We start from the raw sequence: 21586 nt of genomic DNA, 5'->3' as shown, positions 1-21586 counted from the left end.
GGAGGTGGCTCTGAGGTGAGTCCTAGAGGAATGTGGCATTTCTTCTGGTGTTAAAGAGGGTGGTGAGTTTGAAGTCCCCAAAGGACAGCTTGAGCAAAGGTCCGTCGGGAAGCAAGGGAGTCTGAGCTGTACCCAGCACTCAGCTGAGCTTAGCTGCACATGCCCATTCTCCTGTGCGTGCAAGTGTCTGCCTGAGCTCTGTTGTTAGTGGCCATGTAGGAAGAGGAGACCCCTCCCATCGGGGCTGCACTTGTGGTTTCTGCTTGTCTCTGCAGTGTTCTGTTGGAACCCTAGGCCTTGACCTGTTCCTCTGGTCTGCCACTGAGCTGCCTCTAGCCCTGTGTTGGTGCGCATTAGGGAATCTCTGGTTCTAATGTTATCTATAGTATAATTATTTTAAAATTTTATTTTTTAAAAAAGCCAGTGCATCTTAGAAGTCAAACACCAACTCTTTTCATGCCAGTATACTGAATGATAACTGTCCACTTGTAAATATAAATCTCCTTATTTCATAGGGCTTTTGCCAAGATGGCCTCAACTCCTGCCAGCTATGGGAACACTACCACTAAACCAATGGGGTAAGTATGTAATAATGTTGGTTGAATCTTTGTTCTCAAACTTTAGATGTTTGTGCCTTAAAAACACAGTATTTGATTCCTTCTTGAAATTCCATTGTGATACAGAATTGTCAACATTTTTTCTGGCTTCCTGGAGTAGTTTGAATTCTCCGTTTAAAATGTAAGGGAGGATCTTCACAAAGTATGAGCCATTGGTTTCTTATGCTTCTTTCTTCTTAAACCATTGTCTTTCATTTTTACAGATATATAGTTAAAGCTATTTTACACTGTTAAAGCTAGGCAGTCGGCTTCACATGACAAATACAGCCCTCGGGGCTGGGGATGAGGCCCGGCTCTAGAGCAGTGGCACTCCACCTGTGGAGCACAACTCCTTCAGGAGTTGAGTGACCCTTTCATAAAGGTTGCATCTCAGATATCCTACATATCAGGTATTTGGCATGACATATGTTCATAATAGAAAAAATACACAATATGAGGAAGTGTATTAAAGGGTTTCAGCATTAGGAAGGTTGAGAACCACTGTTCTAGAGACTGCTATAGTATTTGTGTGTTTTTCTAATTTGATGACAAGGCAATTCTAGCCAGTCTTTTCTATATCACACATATTTCAAATTCCTAACTTTTTAAAAGCTAAAATAAAAGAATGAAGTCCAGAGGAAAAGAAATGTGTCTAGTTTCAGCAATCTAGCGGGCCTACCCCCTGGAGGATAGGATACGGACTGCCCTAAACCCTGCTGCCCCAGTAACAGACTTAGCTGGCATGAAGAGTAGTTTCAGGGCCATGCATCCCCTCAAAGGTTCCTTCTCGTAGAGGCTTTCCATCCTGTTGCTCTTAGGTGCACAGGGAAGTAAGGACAGGAAAATAATGCCCATGAGTTTAATAGATAGATATCTCAGTGTCATGTCTCCAAATTATATAGAATATGTAGAACCTAACATTCCTTTTGTATTTTATACTTGAGGTTTTAATAAATGTGCTTTAAGAAAATCTTGGCTAAATTGAAAACTGCTCCTAGCTTTCTTATGTGTTGTAAAATTACTCTTCTCTTACCCAATGTCCTCTGATCCATGTTCAGGTCTTTGAAGTAGAACTATAAACCTAGTATGGCAAACAGTTACTGGCATTCCTTGTGTTTCTAGAAGTTCACAATTAAGGCAATGCTCACTGCTTATTGTGCTCGACATGTTTACATGTGTATAGAGGGCGATGGTACACATAACAGAACTAAGTCAGCTCTAGTGATGCAGAGCACAGCAACACTTGACGTGTCTATAATATTGATGGGTAATATGGTGCTATGTGTGATTGAACCCCAGAATTGAAGTCTGAATTACTGTTTTTCATCTGATTATTTTTGCATTAAAACAATCTGAAAGAAACTATGTGTAAGGCTAAGCAGTTCTATTGAGGGCATCTCTTTATAGTTTTTAGTGATTATTTTATCACTTTTATTAAAATATTAAATAAATGTTTATTAACTTTATCACTTATTAAATATCACTGCAGCAGTGATAGCCATGGAAGTGGAAATTCCCCTGGCCCTTTTGTCTATGGGAAACAAGGTGGTGGCAGAGGGAGCAGCCTGTGGTGTGCAACCGCCAAGCTGTGTCCGCAGCAGATCTGTATTTAATGTCGTCTCCGTTTCTCTTTTGCCCATACCCAGTCTCCTATCCCGAGTCATGAATACGGGGTCACAGTTTGTGATGGAAGGCGTGAAGAACCTGGTATTGAAACAGCAGGTGAGTACACTTGTCAGAAAACGTTCTGCTGACTTTGAAATATAGATGTTGACAGGTTCACTACCCAGGCAGAGAAACTTCTGGATTTATTCAAGTAAGAAGTATGAGGAGAAAATTAGAACCAAAGGGTCCTCATTGACATAGTAGGGAAATTAGATTTCTTTTTTATGTGTAGTTTAGAACTCTTATGACTGTATACTTTTTAAAAAAAGATTTGCTTATTTAAACTGTACTGTCTCTACTTAATTCCAGTATTTTGATGACTTCCCATTTTTCTTTTTATCATTGTTTTGTTTTGTCTTTTAAAAAAAAGTAACTGGAACATCTCTGGCAAATCTAAGGCACACAGTTTTACATCAGTACTAAGATACAGTGTTTCCATTCAGTACAGAGTTACAGTGTTTCATATCAGTGCAGACAGATTTACTGCTTAGAAGAGGGTTTTTTGTTTGTTTGTTTGTTTGTTTGTTTGTTTTTTAATATTCCAAATGTTGTCCCTCCTCCTGGTCCCCCCTCATAGAGTTCCTCCCCCATCCACCCTCCCTTCGCCTCTGAGAGGGAGGCTGCCCCTCCCATATCCTCCACCCTCTGCCATCAAGTCTCTATAGGTGTAGATTCTTCCAGGCCAGACAAGGCAGCCCTCTGCTGCATATTGCGTAGGCCTCAGACCAGCCTGTGTATACTACTTAGTTGGTGGCTCAGTCTCTGGGAGCTTCCAGGGGTCCAGGTTAGTTGACACTGTTGGTCTTCCTGTGGGGTTGCCATCCCCTTGAGGTCCCTCAATCCTTAGGAGACGTTTTAAAGGTCAAATTAAAAGACAGTTAGCTGGATCTTACTGTCGGATATATAGATATCTGTTTTCAGAATGTTCTCTTTCTCTGAACTTCCTCCATACATTTTAAATCTTTCTTGTGTTTTCTTGTGGTATTTTATATAATCATTATATGTATATTACAAATCCCATGGCACTTTGCATAAAGTGAGTTCCTGGTATCAAAGAACCTTCACATTTTTTATTTAGGAATAAATAACAAATGAACACCATGTGTTGTTAATAAAGAATAGTGAGAATTCGTCATGTGCTTTGTCGATTAAAAGCTGTCCAAGCTTTCTTTTTCAGATAATGACATGATTTCCTAAGTACTTGAGAGGACTCTTGAGCCTCAGGACAGGAGATGCTGTCATTGTCTGCTTACGTTAACTAGTTCCCAGAACTGCATGCAACACCTCAGAGTGATATGTAAGATTGTCTAAATTGGTTTGCTATTAAGTATTTTATATGGCAACACAAAAATTTGTTTTAGAGTTAATGAAATAAAAAAATTATCATTTATGACCTTAAATTACTTTGCTTTTCATAACATTTCAAACTGTTAAGAAATCTGTTTGACATAGGCAGTTTTTAAAAAGTAAAAATTGAGCCCAACTGTGGTGGCGCACACCTTTAATCCCAGCACTCAGAAGACAGAGGCAGGTAGAGCTTTAGTTCAAGCACAGCCAGGGCTACACAGAGAAATGTCATCCCAGAACGAAGAAAGAGAGTAAAAATCAAAATTCTCTGTGGCAGAAATTGAATTTCTCCTTTTACATAACTCTTCTGCCACGATCTCAACCATTTTTTTCTGGATGGGTATTCATTTCTGGTTACTCCAACCCACACTGCAAATTTCTAGCATTAAGAATTTACTTAAGAGTCAAAGGGTATGGACACTTGTCGTTATTCCTAATAAATATTGCCAAATTGTTCTTGTGTAAAGTCTCTCTATTCTAGAAATGCATGTTAAAGTCACAGAAGCCCATTGTGACATTGCACTTCCTGATACCCAGATATCTAGTACGGTACTTGGACTGTGGAGTTCCAGGGGAATTCAGGAAGAGTCACCAAAAAAGACTGAGTGGAATACAAACTCAGAATACTGTGATTTATACTGCCTTCATCAATAAAGGATTGTTCGGGCTTTTTTACATTTATATTATGGGGGCATATGTAGAGGTGGCTCTCTCTTTCCGCCTTTATCTGGATTCCAGGAATGGAACTCAGGTTACTCAGCACTTTTTCCTGCTTGAGGCTTTTCATTGGCACTATAAAGATTGTTTTGAGATGTTTTTATCAGAATAAACTTTTTAAGCTATAACTAATTGGACAAGAGTTAAATTAGCCAGTAAATTAAAAAAGAATAGAATTAGCCAGGCAGTGGTGGCGCATGCCTTTAATCCCAGCACTTGGGAGGCAGAGGCAGGTGGATTTCTGAGTTTGAGGCCAGCCTGGACTACAGAGTGAGTTCTAGGACAGCCAGGGCAACACAGAGAAACCCTGTCTCGAAAAAACCAAAAAAAAAAGAAAAAAAGACCTTTAAAAAAAGAATAGAATTAGCAGTGTTCCGTTTTCTAGATTACTTATAAAAGCTTTTTGTATTTTGTTTTATGGGCAGCATGAGTTTTCCACATTTTAAATATCAACCTTCACATAGCCAGTTGAGTAATATTTACAGATTTGAATCAATTTGGGTAAGGATAATTTTACAAGAATATGATGAAAATGTAAGCATGAAGTTGTATAGTTTAGAAATCCCTACTGTCTTTGCTCATCTACCAGAACAATTTGTCTTTAAAAAATGAATTATTAATAAATAAAATACAACCAATTAAAACATCCTGGAAGACAAACGTGATTGCCATGTATGATCTTTATTTAGGATTGTTATTTTTAAGAAAACTAAAAATTCTATGCAATAGAAAATTTGAACTCTGAATATTTTATATTAACCATTTCACAGTATAAATAGATATCATAGCACTATACTGTACATTAACTGTCTAAATGTCAAGCATACTTTTGTAAAGTGAGCAGGGATGGAAATCAGGTGTTGGTAGGTTTCCTTCTAAAGCCCAGGTGCATTGGGGAGATCTACTGAAGTATCTGTAGTCTGTGTAGTAATAGCTGTCTAAGGGGCTTGTTTGAACACTTTAGGGTTATAGGGAAGGCTTAAAGATGTGCTTGAGTTTGCAGCTCTCTGGTGAAATTAGGTGTGGAGGGATAGATGTGGGCCCATGTAATCCTAGTTTGTTGATTTTATTGGTGGCATTATTACACTGTGATTGAAAAGGAAAGTTACTTAAGATCTTATGGCTTCCTCATCTATAATATGAGCATTGGAATTAGTCTGTAGATTTGCTTCTAGCCTATAATCTTAAAACTTAGGAAGCACTGTTATTTATCCCTTAGCCTCTGTGAGTTTCCATCTTTATTCTCCAACACACTGATTGGGACAGCAGAACCCTGCTTCCGGTCCTGCTCCTGTGGTCAGCATCAGAGCACCCTCCCGCACCCAGAACTACAAAGGAGAAATTAGAGATGGTCACCACGGAGCAGTCAGCTACCTCCGGGGGAAACCTTCTCTGCTGTGGCGATGCAGTATTAATATCTAGGTTTTAATTTTGTGCATATCTTACTTTGTTTTTTGTAAGAATTACATCATTAGAGAGATTAACTTGGGTTTTTTTCTAAACCTTTCTAGTGACTAAAATCATAAAGCCATTCTTAGGAAATAGTTCCCACTATATAGTTTTGTTTTTCTTCTGGTAAATTTCTCTCCATTTAGAAAGAGATTTTTAAAATGATGAATCATAATTTATGATTTATTGTCTATGGGACTGTGCATCTCAAGTCTATGTAGCATTTTCTGCCAGGCATGTAGGAGCCAGAGTCAAGTGGGTCTCTGTACTCAGGCCACCCAAGAAGCCTCCACTCATAGCAAGTATCAGGCCAGCCAGGGCTACATAGCGAAATCCTGCCTCAAAAACAAAACAAAATATATGGTGTTTTCCACTTTCTAAACACCCGTGTCTAAGTATAAAGAAAGCTGGGCTTAGAATGTTTTAATCTAGTTTTGTGTGCACTTCCTTCAGCAAGGCTTATAAACCGGACAGTAGTTCTCTGAGTTCTACTTGTGTGGTCCACATGACTACAATCCAGTTTTCCCTTTTGTGAGATCAAGTCTCTCTGGTTGCCCTGGAAACTGCCATATAGACCAGGCTGTCCCACAGAGATCTGCCTGCCTCTGCCTCCTCAGTGCTGGGTTAAAGGTGTGCACCACCACACCCAGCCATTCAGTTCTTCATTCCATTGAAGTGTGTCCTGGTTTAGCTTCAGCTGTTCTTTAACACAGCCTCGAGCCTTAGGAGACTCAGTGAGAGACTGTCAGTCAGACTGATCTGTGGCCTTGTCGGGGAGAAATTATGTTGATTCTTTATTCATGTGGGAGGGCAGGCCCACTGTGGGTAAAACTGTCCATGTGTGGGCAGGTGGACTTGGGCTCTGTGGTAGCTGAGGGTGAACCTGTGAACAAGCCAGCAAGCAGCATTCCTCATGGGCTCTGCCTTCTCTAGGTGAGCTACCACCTGAAGTGTACGTCAAAGACTTCCCCTGGTTGGTTTTGGTCAGAGAATTTATCCCAGTAACAGAAGAAACTACAACAGAGTTTACTTACCTTGTATGAAGAGATTTAGTGTGTAATTAATTTTCCCGCTTTGGTTATTGAGATAAGATTCTCATGCTGTAGCCCAGGCTGGCCACTAACTCATGGTAGTCCTCCTACCTTACCCTACAGAGTGCTGCGATTACAGGGATAAGCCTTGACTCCTAACATTTTTAAATTATTGACCCAAGTTTTCATTTACACAAAGAATGCCTTAGTGGAGTGTCTGTCGCTGACCCATACCCATTGTTTTTCTAAGCACTGTGGCTTCTGTCTTTGAAGATGTCTTTCCTTCCTCATTCTGTACAGCTGGAGGCTTCACTTAGTCACGTGGCCATCCGTAAAAACTGACTGAAGGGTGAAGCAGAGGGAGTTGATTCTTGTTATTGGATTATAGAGACTGGAAAACACAAGAAAGAATTGTGAGACCTTGGACAATTTTGCTAGGAAGACAGCTTCCTCAAGGTGTAGCATACTTGTTGGCAAGCATGTCATCATTTGTAGTAGGGCTATCAAATACAGAACAAAATTTAATTATACCCGTCCTGAACATCTCTTATGGTACATGAAGGTTCATCATAAAATACAGTTTAAATGCCTACATTTCTATTTATTCTTAGAGTAAAGGCTTTGGTTTTTTCCTGATTTATTCCCTATATTTCTCCATATGCTTTGTGTACTGCACAGCTCTAGCTGTGCATTCAGATTCAGAAGGTGAGTGGGACTCGGTAAAGTGAGAAGGGCCCAGAGGCTCTTCAGCTTTGTGCTGTTGCCTTGCCCCAGAAATTCTTTGAAATTTGCTTTCTTTACTATTGTGTACGTGTTTGAGTATTGGCATGGGAGTGCCTCCGCATGTGTCTGGAGGTCAGGGGCTTAGAAGGAGCTTTCACACAGCAGTGTATCTTCAGTGGGAACTCTGGGTGCTATGGTTGTTTACTTCTGACATGCTAACTGGGCACATAAACTTAGCATTTGTTTGATTGAAAGATAATCACATATATAGAGTGAGCAAGTTGTTTTCAAGTACTTAACACTAATGTCTTCCACAGAATCTACCTGTTACTCGAATTTTAGACAATCTCATGGAGATGAAGTCAAACCCTGTAAGTAGCATTTATATTATATAAATTCTTGGATGTACAGAAGGTAGTAGATAAATGCAGGCTGACTCGGTGGTGTTGAACACGAAGTGTGAGAGAAGCAGAGTCCATATATTCTCAGGGGCATTGAAGAGCCATGATCACAGAAGTGTGACTCAACCATTCTGACTGGTTGTCGTCTGAATTAAGTATATACTAACTCTTACATGTTTAATGTTAATACATCCTGAAGAACACATTTCTATAAATTAAAAAAAAAAATCTGACCATCAATAATGTAAGAGAAGCAGACCAATTTAAGGAAATTAAATTAGGAAAAAAATAACATAGTAAAACTTTTGAACATTGCAGATGGTACTAAATTCCTTTGGACCAAACAAGTTAATAACAAATTTGTTGCCTGGATAACAATGTGTAAATATTGTTAGCATTTCCTTGGCAAATAGTTGTCCATGCCGTCTATCCATTGGCTGCTCAGCAGGGCCTTACAAGCTGTCACCATGGTCCAGCTCTGGCAGCCAAGGAGCTGGCTCTCTCGTGAACCACCCAGAACAACTCTTATTCTAGGTCCGTCTGAGGCCTGTAGATGTGGCGGTGGGGCTGAGGATTGCAGACCTGAAAAAAATGAAAATAATATTTAGACCAATATGACTCCTTCAGTAATTGTTAAAACATGGTTATGGAAATTAGCAAAAACAATTTTTAAATTCACACATGTGGAAACTAAAACACCAGAAAATGTCCAGCTGCTGTTATGAAAGTTACGGGAAAATTATATGGTATGATAAACTTTAAAAGGTTCTGTATTGAAGAATCTGCGTAGATGGAAGTGATTCACAATGCAGTTCTAATTGCCTTTGTCATAGGCCTGTGCACATATGACCAGTTGTCTAAGAAATGCCTCATTCTGGGCAGTATATTCTGAAAGGTGGCCCAAGCGTGCTGGTCGGAATGCAAGTGAATGTAAAAATGTAGGGGTCATGCACAGCGGGCTATGGATGCTCGGGGTTACTGATCCTTGTCTGATTTGACTTGATGTTTTGTTATAGACCAATAACTATAACAGCAGGCACATTTATTGTGTACTTATGTGCCAGGAACCACTCAGCCAATTGTTACCTCATAAATAACTTCCATCCAAGAAAAGTACTCTGTTACTCTCACTTTATAGGTAAGGAGAGTGGAACAGGGTGAGGTCCGTTAACTTGCTGGGGTTCCGTAGCTCTTTCACTGTTATACTGTGTTAGTTAGAGTAGGAACTGTGTGCTCTCCACAGACTCCCAGAACTCTAGAATGAACACCATTATCAAGGGTCATTACTGCAGGTCATTATCAAGTGAAGGAAGGTGACCAGGAGACATGGCCGCTTCGTGCAACAGAATTGAAATCAAGTCCCGCTCCTGCTCCTCCTGCTCCTCCTGCTCCTCCTGCCCCTCCTGCCCATGCTAGTTGCAGCCATTCCTGCCACAGTCTTTATGAGAAGCACGTGGGTGGCTAGATTTGAATGAGTCTTAATTAGATGTCTCTTTGAGGTGTAGAAGTTCATCAATACTCTTTAGTTTATAATTAAAAGCACATTACTGCAGATGGGTTTTGTTACTAACAGGAGGAGACCTTTTTTTTTTCCTGTGTTAAAAGCATTTCTTCATCCACCTGCTATGTAAGGAGCTGTCTGCATTCCCAGTCCTCTCCTGTTTGTAGATAGGATTCCAAGGTGATTGGAGACACTGAGGAAGTTAGCAAAGTACAGTAACATAGCCCTGACGGGCACTTGTAAATGGCTGTTTGCATCTCAGTCCAGGTGCTTTGAAGTACTGGAGCCCAGTTCTCAGCTGGTGTTCTAGGCCTGGCTTGATCTCCAGGCCACATAAACCTAGCAGAGAGAGAATGCCTCTGCTCCCAGCACTTGGAAGGGGGAAGCAGGGGGATTTGGAGTTTGAGGTCATTCTCAGCTACACAATTAGAGGCCAGGCTAGGCTACATAAGACACTCTCATATCCTTTGTGTGTGTGTGTGTGTGTGGCACATATATAGTCAGAGAAAAACTTGTGGAAATTGGTTCGCTCTTTTCAAAATCACATGAGTCCCGTGGATGAAATTCAGGGCATCAAGCTTAGCCTCAAGAGCTCCTTTACCTGCTGACCGTCCTGTAGGCCCACGAATGCATTCCTGTCACTTAGACTTTAAGTGTCTCCTTTTGGTCATTGAATTTGTTGAAATGAAGGTAAGATTATCAGAGAGGCTTTGTCTTTCCCTGAAAGTCCAGCTGCTGGTAGGGTTCTCATGGACTGAAGGATTCTGATTACTCTGAGGGGCTGTATTGATCAGTGTTGACCGTTAGTTAGGTTCAGGACTGAATATTACCAGCATGTATGCATTTGTCATTTGCCAGAGGGTTGGATCGTTCGGCAAGAAGACAGAGATCAGGAAGTAGTTACATCGTAAGATGGCAGATCCGTACATCACAGTTCCTTTAATATCAAGAAGCTGCCCATTTATTATAACGTTTCACAATTCATAGAGCCAGAGAGGCTTGGAAAGCTAAGAGTGTGGGTGACTCGGTCTGAGGCACATCCCACGGGACTAAATTGAGGCTCTTTCCATCAATTATTTATCCTGTTTTATGCTAACAGTCATGTATTAATCTGGAGAAATTCTAATGCATTAGATGGTAGTAAAATGCTGGTCACATATACAGCTGATATCCAGAATTATCTACATTTTAAATTCTAAACTCTAAAATTGATCTGGTCCCAAAACTTGCATATAAAAGACTGCGCCTCTTATATGTTATATTATGTGTTCTGTAATATGTTCAGTAAAGTTACAGAAAGACAAAGTCCTAAGCAAAAGCCCTTAGGCAGTAAAACTATATGCCTTAGTTAGGTTCACATCCTATCTCTGTTACTGAAAATGCGACCTTAGGAAAGTCACACAATCTCCCATTATCTCAGCTTGCCCATCTAAAACTGTGGGATAACAAGAGGAACTGCCCAAGGGACTGAGATTAGTGCCTGGAAGTCGTGAAAATACTCCTTATTAACACAGCCAATGGCTTGTTAAGGATTAGAGACAGTTGTTACACATTCTGTGAAACTAGAAGATTTGTTACAATCAAATACTGTGCAAAACTATGCCTTCTAAACAGAAATTCCATAGTCATGGCAATGTGACTTATTTTTGTTTTTAATAGGAAACAGATGATTATAGATATTTTGATCCCAAAATGCTGCGGAGTAATGACAGGTGAGAAGCTTTTATCATGGGTGGTGTTTGTTGTGGGTTTTCCCTCTGAGGATGGAAATAATGTATTATAAGACAGCCTGCTGTTTACGAAAATTCTAACTGTGGGAGTTAGAATTCTAACAGTGGGGATTTTAATCTCTTTCAGAGATAATCACTGGTAATTAGGGCTAGTATCTTATTTTCCCTTAAAGAAATAAATTTAGCTGTTTACTATTTATAAAATGGTGTTATCATAAACAAAGTGGGGGATTTAAAGGAAGTATTTTTAAGTGAATATAGTTATTGAACTAAATGAGAGGAAAATACCTCTGTGATGGAAACAGTCGTTTAAGATGGTGGTGGCAGGCGTGGTGGTTTGTCACGGTCCAAGAAATCATGTCCTGAGAATCATTTCTATAAAGGCATTTTATGCCAATGAAATCACTCACTTTATAGTTTCCTGCACTTTTTGAAAGATACAATATGGTAATTTACTTGGTTACTTTATTCAAGAGTTAATTCGCGGTAGTATGAAAAGTGACTTAAAAGACAGATGGCAGATAGGCAGAATTAGAAGGAAATGACTGGATGTCCCTAGCAATAAAACTCCAGGAGTAAGTTTCCTTCCTGTAGCTGAAGTTAAACCTTCAGCACTCTTCTCCCAAGCAGTCACATCTTCATGGGCATTTGGAAGGATGGGCTAACTGCTAGGTTATTAAATTGTTTGGTAATTTCTAGTGCTATTCTCTTTTTTCTGAACTTAGTAGAGGTGCTGTTATATAAGAACTGCTAATATAATAACTGTTGGAACAGGGAATGAGGACTGACCTCCAGCGGTCCAGGGCTTTCTTTAGGAGTAATGAGAGTATTAAGTCGGAGAGTGATGTTTGCACATTTACTACAACCCATGGTCATTTGCTTCAGAGAGGCTATGTAACTCTGTTAGTAATTCTTCCTTGCACACAGTTAAGTGTAACCATAGAAGCTAAGGACTGTTTAATCCTAAACGAAGCATATACGAGATAATTAGGGATAAATAAAAGGATGCCAGCATTGTAAGACAAGCAGGCTCAGAGCACTCTCTTATCAGCCTTTTCCCTGTGTTATCCTAAACCCTGATTATTAATAAGCCATTATACTGTGCTATTTTTAAGTCTTCATTCTCTCTACCTCCGAAAAACTTAAAACTCTGGGATTAAACTACTGCAACATTTTGATGAGGTGAACATCTATCCATTTTTGTGGAGTATAGGATATTTAAACTGGCCATAGAAGTAAGAAAAGATGGCAGAGTATGCTCAACAACTAAACAGTTCATATTGGAAGAGATTGAAGTTCTGTCACAGTGTGCATTTTAACTCTGATACGTGACAACTTGGATTTCTTAGATGCCAGGTTACTATTTCCTTAAATGTCATGTGTGGTAAATAAGAAGCTAATGCAGAGTGTAGATCTGGCCTCCCATTTCCGTTCCCACCCTGAGGAAGATGCAGAAGGAGGGGTTACTGTTTGCATGTGGCATTGTTTCACCTGTTGCCACCTTCCTCTCTTTGTCATAGAGGCTATCTGGAGTTTATGTCACTTGTTAGTAGGTTGTCCCGTTCCCTTTTAGACATTGAGATATCTACCTTCTAGCTCCTTCCTCTACAAAACTGAAGAAGCCCCTGCTTCCTAAGACGGTGGACCTGGAGTACCTTGTTAGTGCTGCTCCCAGCGCACACGAACGTGCGTCCCCATACCCATCTTACCCATAACAGAAGCCAAGGATGACATTTCAGTGCAGTTTCTCTTTATTGCAGCTCAGTTCCTAGGAACAAAAGTCCATTCCAAGAGGTAAGTTTAACAAAACACTTCTCTGCTCCTAAAAAAGAAAGATAATGTAACAGTCGCCCTGAGAAAGAACTGTTTGTCATAAGCAGTGTTTCTGATCAGTGACTGGCTAGTCAGGTAAATTCATCTCGGCACACCCCAGATACAGCCTGGAGGTCCCCAGCAACTCGTACTGCTCTGCTTTGCTTAAGCTTACCCGTGGCAGTATAGCAGAAAAAGGAGTCTTTTTGGATTGCAGTGAGAGGACATGTGGAATTTCTACAGTGATTCCAGTGTTTATGAAGATGTGACTATATGCTCATTTGAATGCAGACACTTCTCAGTGTGAGTGATATGGTGAAAGGTGCATGTTGGGTTCTCAGTGTTTCTGCCTACAGCAAATAATAAAAATCCAGAACTAACCTTCAGAGCAAGCTCTTGCTCTTACTCGCTGTTACTGGATTGGATACTGCAGTTAGACTTTGAGGCAGCAAAGGCTTGATTGTAGTCTTAGTCATTGTATCTCAGTTAACAGACTGAAAGACGTACTGCTTAAAAGTTAAAATGCTTTAACTGTGTTTTCTCCCCCTTTGTACTCTTAGGCCATTGTCTTTGTAGTAGGAGGAGGCAACTATATTGAGTATCAGAATCTTGTTGACTACATAAAGGTACAGTTGAGCCTTCTTGTTCTGTCTCTTGGTGGTGTGAGTCTCCTATTGTTAGAGAATTAGCATTGGCACGTCCATCCTGACCTCTGCATAACTTCTTTCCAGGAGGTGACTTTTAAGTTATACTTGTGAGCAAGGCACACTAAATGGTACATGCCTGGAGTCCCAGTGACTGGGGGGAGGGGGGCCAAGGCAAGGGGGTCACTTGAGCCTAGGGATTCAGGGCCACTCAGGGCCAGTGGCAAAAGTCATCTCTTATAAAAGTAATAAAAATACTGTATATAGAGAAAATTACCAAGTTACCAGTTTTTCTGTCATAGTCATGATTCTACTAAAATTGTACTGAATTAAAAAATATTTCATAAATTATTTGGGCAATCTCTTGATGTACTTTAAATATTTAGAGACCAAACTCTTCCAAGATTTGTCTCCCTTAAGATGATTTATAGAACTCATTTACCTAAATAATACATGCTTTATTCAATTGTATTAACTTACATCAGCAACATACACTACATTTAAAGTAGCAAATTAGAATTAGAATCCTTCTGCAAACCACAGAGTGGCAGAAAACTAAAAAATACATGAGGCACTAAGTCTAATTTGAAGACCAAAATAAAATCTACAGGCTGGAAAATTGGTTATTGTTATAAAGTGACATTTCCTAATTATTCAGTTGTTGTTAAGGTATGATTGTTACTCTTTATGCCCTCATTACATAGGCATTAATAGAAACTATAACATAACAGGAGAGCACATAATTCCCAGGAGTCTCACTTGATTGTGTGTCCACAATCATGCTTTTCAGAATCTGTCAGGGCCCCAGTCTTGCTTTATATTGCATGTACACATGCGTGCAAGCCTAAGAACAGGTTAGTACTGGAATACTTCGTGAGCTGAGTGTCTTTAAAATTATACCTGATTTCATTCAGTGCAAAGGATCGGTGTTTGCTATTTATTCCTTTTCTGTTATATAGATATGGAAAACATGGTGCTACTTACTTCCCTGGAGAAATCTTTGCCAAGCTAGGGACAAGGAAGAAAACAGCATGCTTGTGCCCACTTCACCACCTTATTCTTGTGTGTTTATGCAGTTTAGGATATACACATACACACACATACACATTTTAAATACAGCACCACTATCAGACAAAAGACTTTGAAGAATAACCCCTCTCCAGGATGCCCGGCAGGCTCATCCCTGGGAATGTTGATACTATTTCTTGTTGCACAAATATATCTGAGCTCTCTTCCGCTTTTTACAGGCAAAGCAAGGCAAGCACATTTTATATGGCTGCAGTGAGATTTTTAATGCTACACAGTTCATAAAACAGGTAAAGTGTGCCTTGTTTTTAGTTGTTTCTCTTAGCATAAAACAAGTGGCTGTTGGGTCTCTTTTCTTCAAAAGCTATCAGTTATTCAGTTGAATTCAAATCAACTAGAGCAGAAGCTCATCTAGCTACTAAGTTTCACTATGGGTACAAGGACAGTTCTGGTAACAGTTTAATAAGGTTAACAATCCCAACTCTTTTGAAAAGGTAATTATTTAAAATTGAAGTTATCCTAGTAGGCCAAATTGAATTCAGCATTTCCTATATGCTGTCGACATGTCTGCTATTGCCAGGCACATGGTATTGGGGCTCGGAACTCCTTTGTTGGTCGACAGTCGACGCGCAGTTGATATGCTCATGTTCACTTTATTGTTAATGGCAGCTACAGCTGAGCAAGCTCAGCCCCACCCAGTCCTCTAAACCATACCACTAGTGTGCTCAGTAACTGTATTGATCGTAGTTGTCTTCAATTGGTAGGCCCAGTAGCCTGATCAGTAATGTCTAGATGTCAGCATTTGAGGGTCTAGGTGAAGGAGATACAGCTTCTCACTGTCACCCTCAGCTCCCTGGAATTTCCCTACAACTTAGGAACCAACTCAGGCCAACCCATGACCCATGGTTTTGATGCTGAAAAGAATTTAAGGACTAATGAGTTTATAAGCAGGAGTCGGATGCTCAGTTAAAGACATTTTCCAGCAGGTTGAAGCGTGAGCTAGGCAAAGGAAAGGTGCTCAGAGGAGAGGGCAGCTCAAAGACGTCTCAAGTAGCACCAACACGGGGCTTTTCTTTTTAACAGAGTACTTATTCTCTGAGAGTTTCATACATGGATGCATGTGGGTGGATGGATACATGGACAGACAGATATTATTGTGGAGAATACTCAATTTTCCAAATGCACAAGTTTGTACTAAGTTTAGGGAATTTTCAACTACTGATAGCTTCACATATTTATGTGCCTGGGTTTTTTTTTTTTCTACTATTCTTTGGGGATACTGTTTACAACTCTGGTCCCAGAATTACAACAGTGCTAAAAAGTTTCTGTTGCCTAGTGATGCTGGTGAGAACAGACCTACTATACTGCCAGTCACAGAGAAGTGTAGCACATACAGTTTGTGTGGCAGTTGCTGATGGCAGATGCTTAGCTCAAGCACTGATGTTTTAAGTCTGCAGCAGCGTGTAAAAGCCTTCACATACTTGGTCCCTGTAAGCCCCATTCATGGTGCGTGCCAGATGAGGATATGCCACTTTCAATCTTGTGTGGCGACAGATGTACAACTGTAATGCAGTGTAAAGGTGTTTCTTTGGGGTATGTGTGTCTGTGAGGCCAGAGGTCACGATCAGTGTTGCTTTTACGATGAACTCTCACTGATACACTAGTCTGGCAGATCAGTGAGATCCCACTAGTCTTTGCCCAACTAGTTCAGACATTCTGGATGTGCACTGCCACACGCAGCCTATGCTAGTGTCCTGAGAATCTGAACTCAGGTCCTTGTGATTGCACAGTGGGCACCAACCGAGCCATCCTACCAGCCTCACGGTTATCTTTTACCTGCACTTTTTACCGTGCCTAGGCATAGATGAGTACAGTGTATGGCACCTTATCACATAGATTTTCAGTCTTTAGCACTTATATCCTAGGAGTGTGGTGGGCTTTCACCATGTAGTTCTCTGGGGTTTTCCTGATGTTGCATTTCACAATACAAACACGTCACTGAGTGAGTGAGTGTTTTATATCTTAGTCCACAAATTGCTAAGGATTCGGTTTCTCAACAAAGTGAACCATTTGTTTCTATCTCAAGTTTTAATGAATCTTTCTTCTATTTCTGTTCTCCTTAAAGAGGTTAAGTAGCAGTTCCATTGTTTTCATTTGAGTTGTTGTTGCTGGTTTGGTTGGGTTTTTTAAGACTCTGTTATTTGAAAAGTGTGGGTTGTCTCTGTCCTTTTGCATTGTCTTCCCCATAGAGTGTTACATTTTCCGGTTGCTTCTATTACTATTACCTTTTCGCCTAAGCCTTGCTTGTGATTTGTGTTCTGACAAATGAATGTCATTGTTCTAGAGATACTGACTTGTCACTCATTAAGCAGGGTGTTGTTGTTGTTGTTGTTGTTGTTTTTGAACTCAAACTTTAAGCTGTCTTTTTTTTTAATTAAAATATTACCTCATTTTCCTCTTTCTCTTTCCCTTTTCTCCCTTTAGCCCCTCCCATGCCCTCATTCATTCTCTCTCTTTCCATTTACAGACAGATTAGGCAGTATAATGTGACTTGTGTGTTTACATTTCCCCCATAAACACAGAGTCCCACACACACAGTTTCTGAGTTTTCTCCCTCACTTGGTTCCCTAAACTCTGTTCTGATTCTTCAGGCAAAATAATCATTTGCAGGATTTCTGTCACAGGTTTGCCTGCCCTGCGCAGCACCAGTTAGGACCACAAAACCAGAGTCATCTAATACATTTCCCTCTTAGGCTTAAGTCATCTCTAGAACCTTCTTGCTTTAAGTTTTTCTCCACTGCCTCCGGGGAGTTGATTTCTGTGGGTTTTCTGAAAGCTTAATACTCTTACCTCTGGGAGAGTTAGTTCCATCGGAGTTCTTCTAGCCATCCCAAACTGGAAATGGGGTTCCTTCCTTTTCCTCCTTCTCATCTTTTAATAATCTTTTAGGAATATAAAAAAGTATATGGTGAGCTGTTAGCACTTATATTTCTTAAGAACTTACATTTCTCTATAAAGAATTTCATACAGTTTAATATCAATTCCTTATGCCCAGGGTTCACTTGTAATGTTTATATTTACATGCCATGACAGTGCTATATTTGAAAACATGTTAAGTTATTTTGTTGAAATGTTTTGTTCTAGGAGTATATAGTAAGTAGGAAACCTAAGGTTTTTGGAATCTAAAAATGAAAAATTATATTTATAATTTTTTCTTTCATTTTAGCTGTCACAGCTTGGACAAAAATAACACAGAAGAACCACAGTGGAGTAATCAATTTGGATAGATGTAAAAAGAGCCAGATGTGTCCTTCTCCATAGCCATGCCCTATCTGCAACCTGTCAGAATCAGTCATTTTTAAAGAAATTCTATACTTCATATACTGTATAATGATTAAAATAATAAACCATTTCAGAAATAACTTAGCTTATTCTTGTTTGAAAAATTGAAAACATACATTGGGAACAAGGAATCCCAATGTAGAGACACTAAAACAGCTCACAGCGTCAGGTGAAGTTGGTGAGCGTTGCTGTTGCCACACAGGCCAGCGTTGCTTGAGGATGTCCCCACTTACATTTCATTTCTTTTCCAACGGTTTCCCACATTGCTTTTGGATTTTTTGGGTGGAGAATTTAAGTGCATGCACACACACACACACACACATCAGTAAAGACTTTTATAAAATGTTATAGAGCAACATATGATTTGCACTGGACAGACACAAAACATCCATTCTTGAGAGACCTGAATAGAAAGTAAAAATGTGCAGTACCCCAGAGAACACTAACTATTCATTCAGTGTTACTCACTTTAAGTCAGACACTAGGACGTGGGGCACTGAAGTTTGATAATACAATAATTATAATCTGGAGTAAGATCTGTGTCAGAAGTTAGGAAACATCTGTCTCAGGAGTTAAAGGCACAGCAGAAATTTCTGCAGAACAGGCATAAAATGTGAAAGGATGCACTAATAAACTCTATGCACTTGATTACTGAATGATGTACCTACAGGACATTTTAAAATGCTGTCATGAAGCCATCAGGATTAATAGAATTGGTTGTGGGCTTTTCACACCACTGTTTACATTAGGACTAATAATTGGACTATATTTCATATACTGTATAATGATTAAAATAATAAACCATTTCAGAAATAGCTAATTGACTAATAATCTAAAAGATTGGGAAATTGGAGGTAAAACTTCCAACAAATTCTGAGAAAACTTTGCAAAATACCACACACTAAAATGCACTGTTACAGGTAAAGAGCCCAAAGTCATCTTTATAGCTCAGAAACATGGTTACAAGATCAGGAAACTGTCTGGATACTTGTCCATCGTGACTTAGAAAAAATTTTTATGTAACAAAAAAGGACCAGAGAGATGGCTTAGTTCGATGACTTACCTGATGCTCTCACTAATTTGAACCCACAGAACCACGTGAGGAAGGAGAGAACTGATTTCCAATGCTTATCTTCTGATACATACATGTATCATACATGTATGATACATACATGTATCATAATAAATCTTAGAATGTGAAGGTGTTTTAATATGAAAAAAAGAAATTATTGATATAGAAATCAGTGAGAGTGCTATATACTGAATTCTGTCCCCTTAAAACTCACATGTGAGCACTAATCCAGAGACTAAGATGGTCTCAGTGAGGCACAGTAGTTAAGGTTAAATTAACTCAAAAGAGGTGGACCCTATGTGGTTAAAAAACAATCAGAAACTGATCATCTGTGACTAATAAGAGGAAGAAACACCATCTCTCTCTTATCCAGTGAGGCTTCTCCAGAGGCCAGCCCCAGTGACATTTTGATCTTGGACTGTAAGAAAATATCTATTGAAAACAAGGTCTGCTATCTTGTGGAAACCTGAGCTGGCTGGTGCATAGAAGCACAAATAGGGCAAAACTGATGAAAATAATGTGAAAAGACACAAAACCTGATGTCAGGATAGAAAGAGGCATCACTCCTAGGACCACAGGCAACAAGGATGTCTAGGTGAGCCTGCACTGTCTGCCAGGACAGTGATAACCATCAGATTTACCCTTCCAGCACAGATAGTTTCAAATCCGAACAGAATACATGAAATAGCTACCTTTAAGATACTGACAATTAGTAAATCTTGTAGACCCTGCAGAGAACAACTAGGAAGCTTTGGGGCTTGCCTCGACTACCATGCCAAGCAACAGTGGATTTTGTGTGTCAGAGAATTAAGTATTTGACTTTACCCATACATACACACAGCTGCTGGGAACTGAATTTGAGTTCTCAGCAAGAGACTACACTCTTGGCTCCCAACCTACATAAACATTTTTTCAAAAACATTTACTAAAATATACCACATTCTGGGACTCTCTCAATGTGTCTTTTATTTACTGAAACTTGAAAACCAACTATAGAAATCTAGACCAATTGCCACAGGTTAGTTCCCCACACAACAGGCTCGGACAAGGACCGGAAGGCTTAATCAGTTTAGGGACTTGATCAGCAACTGTGGGAAAAAATTGAAGTGCAAGAGGAAGTAGGGGGCAGCCATCTAAGGCCAAAAATTTCTCAGAAACTTCCAAAATAAGTTGATGCTTCATGTTTTTAATCACAGCCCTTGATAAGTAGTCACTGACACGGTATTGGTTGTGCATGGCTTCTGATGATTCCCTAAAGAGAAACTGGCTAGAGTTGTACTGCAAAAGTTGTGATCCAGCATGCATGTGGTTAAATGGAAGAACAGAGAGGGAAAGAAATCACCTAGAAAAGGAGTTGCAGAGGATATAGGGTCAGCTTCATCTCATCTTGCCTACACCAAAGCAAAGCCATGTCCTATCTAAAGCAACTGGAGCAGGGCGAAAATTGTTGAAGATTAGCCAAACAAGGAGTTCAGCTACTGAGGAGCTAACCCATATCCCCATTTCTTCAGTAATGGAGGAGTTAGCATAGCTATCATTTGCTCAGGGTGGGAAAATCTCTATTGGGTTAAAAACTACACAAATGGTATAGGGGATAAGCACTTAGAAATAAGGTAGAAAGAACTAGTTTTATTAGTAAATGTATATTTTCAAACCTGAAACCATTCATAGATGATTCTACACAGCTTCCAACCACCTCACTTGGTACCCAGACTTTTCACATTCTCCAGCATTTAACCAATTGAGTTCTCCTGATCTCCCTATCTACATCTTCAGCCCACTACTAGCCTGGGTCCCACAACCAGTGCACCAGCCTAGTCTGGCCTTCCCTTGCCTGCACCTCAAAGGAGCTCTATGGTTAGGCCAGGATCCTCCCTACCTAACCCTCAAACCAAAGGACTCTTCATGCTACATCAAACCTTCCCATTCAGCCAGATCTACCCCCACACTTCAGGCTTAGAACAGGAGCATATCTTGTAGACCAACCCAGTAGTTTCTGTCCACAGACTCCATTCCACCCAAGCCATTTCTAACTGCTATATCCAACCTGCTCTATCCATAACACACTCAGAACTAACAAAAGTTGGTGTTCTCAAATTCCATCACAGAAATGCCAGCTATATGAAAGACCAAGCCAATATCTTCTCTCCAAAACCTACAATACTATAGAAATGAATGCCAGTGAAAATTATTAAGATTGGTTCCAGAACACAGAATTTAAGAGAACAACCACAAACTTCATCAAAGAATAAATCGACAAACAGTTCAATGAAATTAAGAAAAATAAATGCCCAAGTGATGCCCAAATGACACGGCTATTTTAAGGATATAAATCCAAAGAAAAAAATAAGGGTGATGGAAATGACGACAGCCCAACACGTGAGAATAGAATTCAATCAGGAGATTTAAAACACTGAAAAAGTTGAGCTGAAGTAAAGATGAAATTGAAAAACCCAGTAGCTCAAGTAGAAATTTCAAAGGAAAAGCTTTTTAATTAAAATGAATTGAGCAGAAAATAGACTATCAAGAC

The 21586-nt window shown here is 39.7% G+C and overlaps 1 protein-coding gene across 2 annotated transcripts in view; it reads left to right on the top strand.

Annotated features, from left to right (window-relative positions):
* Scfd1 (sec1 family domain containing 1) overlaps nt 1–18064 on the top strand; it is a 73120-nt gene extending 55056 nt beyond the window's left edge. Inside the window, exons 18-25 of one of the 2 annotated variants that reach the window (XM_052185889.1) lie at nt 516–578; nt 2243–2318; nt 7846–7899; nt 11090–11142; nt 12921–12954; nt 13533–13598; nt 14864–14932; nt 17869–18064. In XM_052185889.1, the coding sequence (XP_052041849.1) occupies nt 516–578; nt 2243–2318; nt 7846–7899; nt 11090–11142; nt 12921–12954; nt 13533–13598; nt 14864–14932; nt 17869–17892 (439 nt within the window). In that variant the 3' untranslated portion in view covers nt 17893–18064. The other variant, XM_052185890.1, reaches the window with a different exon arrangement.
* Nucleotides 18065–21586: the final 3522 nt, after the last annotated feature.

This window comes from Apodemus sylvaticus, chromosome 6, assembly GCF_947179515.1.
Source record: "Apodemus sylvaticus chromosome 6, mApoSyl1.1, whole genome shotgun sequence".
In the NCBI taxonomy this organism is placed as follows: Eukaryota; Metazoa; Chordata; class Mammalia; order Rodentia; family Muridae; genus Apodemus; species Apodemus sylvaticus.
Note: the sequence above shows the minus strand (reverse complement) of the source record. Positions and strands in the feature narration are given on the sequence as shown.